At 46.0% G+C, this 7,602-nt stretch overlaps 1 protein-coding gene across 5 annotated transcripts in view; it reads left to right on the forward strand.

Moving 5' to 3' along the window:
• Positions 1–7,602, forward strand: part of SEZ6L2 (seizure related 6 homolog like 2) — a 41,091-nt gene that overhangs the window by 4,258 nt on the left and 29,231 nt on the right. For all 5 annotated transcript variants that reach the window (XM_087714021.1, XM_087714022.1, XM_087714023.1 and 2 more), the window contains 4 exons: positions 2,802–3,020; positions 3,598–3,915; positions 4,936–5,069; positions 6,739–6,931. In XM_087714021.1, the coding sequence (XP_087570147.1) occupies positions 2,802–3,020; positions 3,598–3,915; positions 4,936–5,069; positions 6,739–6,931 (864 nt within the window). The remainder of the gene's footprint in view (positions 1–2,801; positions 3,021–3,597; positions 3,916–4,935; positions 5,070–6,738; positions 6,932–7,602) is intronic.

The raw sequence follows: 7,602 nt of genomic DNA on the forward strand, positions 1-7,602 counted from the left end.
TAGTGATGTGCGGCACTCATCATTTGAGGCCTTTTAGGTCTCTGATCGGATCTGCAGGCTTCTCTGCTCTTCCAAGCAAGAATGGCCTCTTCAAGTTGGCTATTACCCTTCCGTCAGCAGGTTGCCTCCTAGCCGTAGGCTTTTGCTAACCTCCTTGTTCCCTTCTATATATTCAGCATGAAGCAAAGTTTAATATATAAATATGAAGCTAAATGACGCAGCTTTCTGCAGCAAAAGAGAAGGGAGGCAGCATTCACAAGATCACTTTTACACCCGTAGGTCTCCAGTGGGTATCTGAGCTACCTGATTTTCCCTCAAGACATCATAGCTACAAATTATTTGCCTCTTTTCACAAGGGAGCGATCCAGGTTTTCTGAAAAGACCACATCATTTAGACAAATCATTCCATCTTAATTCACTTTAATCACCAGTTCTGTTAGATTGCCTGAGTCTTAACAAACTATTTCTATTTTGTACTCTTTCACCATTTAATTGCTTATTTAGCAGGCATGGATAAAGAGGATTTTTTTCTCTCTCCTTCTAAATAATAAATGTGATTAAGCTGCAATTCGAAGTACTGTAATCTGGGAAGTCGACATAAGTTTGTAAATGTTACTGTTTATTTCAATTAATTTGGGCAAAGAAATACGGAAAGTAAGTTGAGGGGATGATGCTGAAGGTATATCCCATTTTTTTTAGGGACTAGTATCCCATGTTCAGGATTTTGAGAGAGAATTTAAGTTTGTAGAATCAAGTTTCTGATTCTTACTTCTATGTCAACTATTTGCCTGGGAAATATAGATTATATCTATTTGGAAAAAGAAAAAAAAATATGTGGCCCAATTCCACAGAGTGCTCTCAATGCAGTTTATAAACTCTGTCTTGAAAGAACCCTGCCCTCTAAAACCTTCCCCAATGTTAGCCATTTTAAGAAGTGTGGACTTTAATTCCCAGAATACCTCAGCCAGCATTGGAGGGAGGTTATTCTAAAATAGCAGTGAAAGTGTTCATAGTGCAAGAGAGAAGGCCTCAATGTGGTTAGAAGAACTAGCATAGTCAGCAATCAGTATACAAGTACTGCATAGTTTACCTGTGGAATTTCATCTTAAGAAATTATACAAAATAAGCCAAGAAGATCCAGAGGACACATAGGTGCTGTTGGAAAGCCTAGCAAGATCACACATAGCATCATAAAGCCGTCCTCGACTTATGACCACAATTGGAACTTTTGTCACGAGCAATTAGGTTGTTAAGTGTCATGCCCAGTTTTATGACCTTTGTGGCTGTGGTTGTTAAGCAAATCACCCAATTGTTAAATGAACACATAGTCATTAAATGAACTTAGCGTCCCCTGTTTACTTTGCTCGTCAAAAGCCAGTAGGGAAGGTCACAGATGGAGATCATATGACCACAGGACGTATAACCTTTGTAAAGGCAGGTTGGTTGCCAAGTGCCCAAAATTCTGATCCTGTGACCACAAGGATGCTGTGTGAAGACCAGTCGTCACTTTTTTTCAACTCTGTCACAATTTTGAATGGTCACTAAAGGAATGATAAGTCAAGGCTATCTATAAATAGTCTAGGCAAAGGATGGCGAAGCTTTCTGGCACTCAGTGCCAAAAAGGGAGCGCCCGCACACACACACAAGGCACCAAGTGCCGAAAAGGGAGCACTTTGTGCGCACGCGCATGGTTTTGCACTTCACATACGTTCATCTGGGCAGCGACTGGGAAGAGGAGCTGCCCAGAGGGATGCGGGCACCAGGAAATGAACTTCCAGCCACGTGTGCCAGGCGATATGACTTTGCGTGACACTTCGTGCCATCCCGGGTCTAGGCTAAACCATAGGATGGTGGCTTTTATTGAATGCTCCTCTTTTTCTATCCATGTGCTGTTCAAAGAAAGGGGAACCAAGGGGGCCCGTGAACAGAGAAGAGCACTCAGTGTACAGGTAGTCCTTGACTTACAATCATTCGCTTAATGACTGTTCAAAGTTACAACGGAACTGAAATACGTGACATGACCGTTTTTTCACATTTACGACTGTTTTGCAGCATCCCCATGGTCAGATGATCAAAATTTGGACGCTTGGCAATTGCATGTATTTATGACAATTGCAATGCCCCAGGGTCACGGGATGGCCTTCTGCAACCTTCTGTCAAGCAAAGTCAATGGGGAAACTAGATTCACTTAGCAACGGTGTTCCTAAATTAACAACTGCAGCGATTCACTTAACAACTGTGTCAAGAAAAGTCATAAATGGGGCAAAATTCACTGAACAACTATGTTGCTTAACAACGGAGGTGTTGGGCTCAGTTGTGGTTGTAAGTCAAGGACTAACTGCCGTTGCACAGGATTGGACCAATGTGTAAGGGCGGCAGGCCAAGATTGCAGGCCTGGATGGACATTAGGCTGTAAAGCATAAGTAAACAACTAAGAAGTAGGCCTGCCTGTTGCTATAGAAACCACTTAAGTGATTTATGCCCCCCTCCCCTCTCTTGGATATGTATGTATATATATATCTGTGAGTGGAACCGGCCTGACCTAGAAGGTTATACACATCCTTAGATTTCTGTAGCTCTTCACTGCCATCTGTGGTGGTCTAGAATATTGCAGCCCAGAAAGACCAGTCCCAGGAAAAAAAACGGTGGGAACCAGTGCTATGCCTGCTGGTCCAGGAGGGAAAGTGCACCCTTGTTCAATTCAACAAATTTACAATTTGCAGTGCATCTTCTTTTCTGTGAACTAATAATGTGAAAAGAATATGGAGGACAGGCCACTGCTAACCCTTTGTCCCCTGCAGGCCTGCCTCTCTGGGAAAATGAGGAGGCTACCCCGTCCCCGCTGTTGGAGGCCCTTTCATCAGAGGCCATGGAGGGACCCAAGGAGGAGGAAATGGAGGTCTCGGCGGAGGTGCGAGGGTCCTCACCCCCCAGTCCTGAAGGCCTCTCCGAATTACTTCAGGGGACACTGCTGAGAAAGGAGTTTCCCGGGGGTGAGGTAGTGGAAGAGCCAATTCCTGGTGAGAAAAAGCAAAGAATTTGGGGAAAGGGAAGGCCTTTGCCTGGGATGGGACTAGGTGTAGAGGAAAGGGTGGCTCGGGTTGAAGAAAAATGGAGGGGCAGGGGTGATTCCGTGGTGGCACAGTGGTTAGAGTGCAGAACTGCAGGCTGCTTCTGCTGACTGCTGGCTGCCTGCAGTTCAGCAGATAGAATCTCACCAGGCTCAATGTTGGCTCAGCCTTCCATCCTTCCGAGGTGGGTAAAATGAGAGCCCAGATTGTTGGGGGAAAGAGGCTGACTCTAAACAGCTTAGAGAGGGCTGTAAAAGCACTATGAAGCGGTATGTAAGTCTAAGTGCTCTTGCTATTCTTGGAGGGGGACTGTGGGCCTATTGTAAGGGCAAAATGTAACATTTGGCATTGCAGTTTTAAAAATGGGTTATTGAATAGTTCCATAATAGCACATTCTTTTTTCTGCCAGGAAAAAACAACAACAGGTGGCAGAGAGGACACTTTTGGGGAGGTGGGAGGGTATGAGAAAGTTCCAGTGTTTTCCCTCCTCTGTTCTGACTTCCATGCACCCCTTCTTTTTAACTAGGAGGACAGTCTTCCACTCTGCCCCCATTCCATCCGCCCATCCAGCGTCTAGATGGTGGGACAGTTCTTGAGACCTCCGAAGCCACAGCCACTGGCCCCTCCCCATTGACCACTGCTGCCCCTCCCACTGGCTTCCTACTCACCACCCCTCCAGCTTCAACGGCGGCCGCTCCACCCCAGTTACCCCCTCCACCGGATGAGGTCGGGTCTGCCAACCACCCTATCTCAGCCACCACTACCGCCTTCATCCCCGAAGGTGATGAAGAGACGACGACTACCCTGATTACTACGACGACAATCACAACCGTTCACACACCTGGTAAGTGATATGAGTGAGATGCAAAGGTTTTGGACTTGGGTGTAAGCCTTCTCCACCCTGATGCTCCCCCGTTACTTGCCCACCTAGCAGTTTGAAAGCGTGCAAATGCGAGTAGATAAAAAGGTACCACTTCAGTGGGAAGCAGCGTTCTATGCGCCTCGGCCTATAGTCATAACGACCACATGACCACCGAAGTATCCTCTGTTGTGGTCCACCAGCGGCCTATGGAGCTAGCAACAGATTCGGACAGTGAGGAGGTTGGGGAGGATGTGGGCCAGTCTTGGAGTCTGGGGAAAGCTCTGATGAGGGCTCTGTGTCAGAGGCAGAGAGGGGGGCAGGGCTGTCCGACATTATCAGCTGCCTTCAGAGTTGGACATCAGTGAGGCAGACAAACAGCTGGAGCCTGTTCCCAGTGTGCGCATGCACAGAGTTGCCAGACGAAGGAGACAGCTTAAGAATGAGGGTCGACTTGGGAGTAAGACCACAGGTGGGCGATAAATGGCTCCTCCCAGAGGAAATAAAAGAGGAGAGAAAGGGGAGTGGAGTTTGCAGGAGACAATTAGTTCACTTAATTGGTTCGTGATTCTTCGAGGCTCCTTGCCAAGTTTTGCAGATATCGGCCTATCAGCTCTCCAAGCCAGATAAGATCTGTGACTGTAAATCCTCCCTTGAAAGACTTTGCTGGCGGTGAATAAGCAGAGTTCACAGTTAAATTAATAAAAGGGGTTTTTGTTGGGACAAGGCGTTTGCTTCATGCTCTTGGGAAGCCTCAGTCAGAACATCTTCACAGACAACGCTGTGTCCCTTGGCTAAGAAATGGAGATGAGCACCAATCTTTGGACTCAGGTATGGCTGGGCATCGGGAAACAGTTACCTTTTACCTTTATCATTCCCCAGCCCAAAAAGTCTGGCTGGCCCATATGGAGTCACCAAATAGTGGTAAGCTGAACTTGGTTGAAAAAAATTACAGACCATCCTGGACTAAACTAAGCTTTTTTGTCTCCTGCCTCCCTTGCCAAGTGCTTTGCAACAATAACATCACCGACATAGAAGGCTACGTTGAATCTCCCGATTATGCTGGCACTACCTTTTACGGAGGCCTGGACTGTACTTACACGATTTCAGTGTATATGGGCTATGGGATAGAAGTACAGGTAAGATGATATTAATTGGTCAGCACTGAAGTAATTAAAACTACATTGGGAAACGACATTGGGAAACATGTGCAACGAAATGTCACTTTAATGTATGCCGATTAGTGTCCATTCAAAGTGACAATAAAGTTATTCTAAGTTTAAAAGGTCATGTGGATTAATCATTTCGTGGCACGACAAAACCGCGGTCCACTAAAGCGCGCCCAATTAAAGCGCATACCTGATGTCATCAGCAGCACGACAAATACGACCACGGAGAAAAAAGGGCGCTTTAAAAAGCGCTTTTAAAGCAAGCCGATTCACATTAAGGTAAGGGTTAGGGTTAGGGTTAGGGTTAGGGTTAGGTTAAGGGTTAGCGTTAGGTTTAGCATTAGGTTTAGGGTTAGGTTTAGGGTTAGGTTAAGGGTTAGGTTTAGGTTTAGGGTTAGGTTTCGGGGGGTTAGGTTTAGGTTTATGTGTTAATTTTAGCTTTACCGCTCACAGCGTGCTTTTTTCATTGCGCTGTGATGACGTCAGGTACGCGGTTTCGTCGAGCGGCTTTAGTCGACCGCGGTTTTGTGGTGGAACCAATCATTTCCCCCCCCCCCAAAAAGTGTTTAGAAGGTGACAAAATCTCAGCAATAGCTTACCACATTATAGGTAGTACTTGACTTACAACAAGAGGTGGTATTCAGCAGGTTCGACGCTACCGATTCGATTGGCCCCTCCCACTCGCCCCTGCCCTATCCGGTCCTTTATTTCCTGCTTTCTAGCTCATCTCAATGCACAGCTGATTTCCCCCCGCCCCTCACTGTTCTACTTACCGTTGCTGATTTGGAAGGTAAACAGCTGAGCTTCTAAATACTCCAGTTTCAGCACTGCACACAAGCGCTTTAGGCGCACAAAACACATGCTCACTGAACCGGTTGTTAAACTGACAGCATCCCACCACTGCTTACAACCATTTGTTAGTGAACATTCAAAGTTATAACGGCAGTGAAAAAAAGTGACGTACAACTGGTCCTTGCACTTATAACCATTGCAGCATCCCCCACGGGTCACATGACCACAATTTGGTCATGTGGCAAGCATTTACACCTCTTGCCGTATCCTGGGGTCATAGTGATCACCATTTGCAAGCTTCCCAGCTGACCTCTGACAAGCAGAGTCAGCGGGGAAATTCGATTTGCTTAACAACCACACAATTCACTTAACACCTGCAGTGCTTCGCTTAACAAAAAAAATGGTTAAATCATAAAATTGGATGTGGCTCACTTAACAGCCACCTTGAAATTCTGACCCTAATTGTGTTTGTAAGTCAAGGACTACCTGTATACTTGAGTGGGAAAGCAGAGGCATAGCACTTCCCTGCTGTTTGGAAAAGCTTTCTGTTTCAAGCTTAAAGCGGCTTTAAGAAACACCAAAGTGATGTTGTAATTGTTCAAGAATCAAAGGACTTTGGAAACATTTCTAAAGCATGTCCAGCCCTGTCCATTAGATGAATATTTGGTTCAAGTCCTGTTTTCCAGACGTGCTTCCCTTTGTCCCCTGCCTTCCCCAATAATTTTCCTGATAATATTTGCTCTTAACTTTAGATTCTTGAACAATATTAAAAAATATGTGAAGCTTTAAAAGGTGTGGTCATCTTCTTAACCTTCTCCCTCCCTTTGTCAACTCCCATAACTTCCAGGTGCAGACTCTGAATTTATCCAAGGAGGATTCACTGACAGTGGAAGGTCTGGGTGGGGAGAAGCCTGTTGTTTTGGCCAATGAGTCATTGATGGTTGAGGGGCAAGTGATCCGTAGCCCAACCAATCAGGTCCTGATTCATTTCCAGAGCTACCACACTACCACCCCTGGGGTCTTCAGATTCCACTACCAGGGTAAGGCATGAATACTTCCTCATTCCACCTTCTTTTAAAGGACCTTTCCCTGCTTAATCCTCCTCAATTGGTTGAGATTCCTACTCAAAACCTTCCAGGCTGGTAATGGATGCCCAGCAGGGGTGGGATTAAGCAGATTTGGACCAGTTTGGGAAAGCTGGTAGCACTGACGATTAGCTGGGGAGCGAACCAGTTCGCTACGGTGATCAGGTGGGCCCGCCTGCCCACCTCTGCGCTTTACTTACCTATATCCTCTCAGCTGAGTCGCGCGGCAGAGTGGATTCCTGTGCTTCAGCTGTGTTACTTCCCAGAAGTAACATCGAAGGTAAGTTTTGTTAAAACTGTGCATGCATGCCTAGTCAGGTGTGCACGCACGCAAAGCACCCAACCACCGAAACAGTTCTTAAATCATCAGGATCCTAACACTGGTGCCTAGACTGCATATTATGAGAAGCATATCACAAAGGTTCTTTCTTTCAAGAGGCAACTGGACTTTTTTTGTTTTTCCTTGAAGATGTTTCCCTTCTGTCCAAGGAGCTTCTTCAGTTCTGTCCTCAGGCGTCAGAACTGAAGAAGCTTCTTGGATGAGAAGCGAAACGTCATCAAAGAAAAGCAAGGAAGCCCAGTTGCCTCTTGAAAGAAAGAACCTTTGGGGCAACCATGACCTGGAT

The sequence above is a fragment of the Thamnophis sirtalis genome, unplaced genomic scaffold (genome assembly GCF_051295495.1).
Source record: "Thamnophis sirtalis isolate CommonGarterSnake01/CBP01778 unplaced genomic scaffold, rThaSir2_p1.2 scaffold_4, whole genome shotgun sequence".
NCBI classification, from domain to species: Eukaryota; Metazoa; Chordata; class Lepidosauria; order Squamata; family Natricidae; genus Thamnophis; species Thamnophis sirtalis.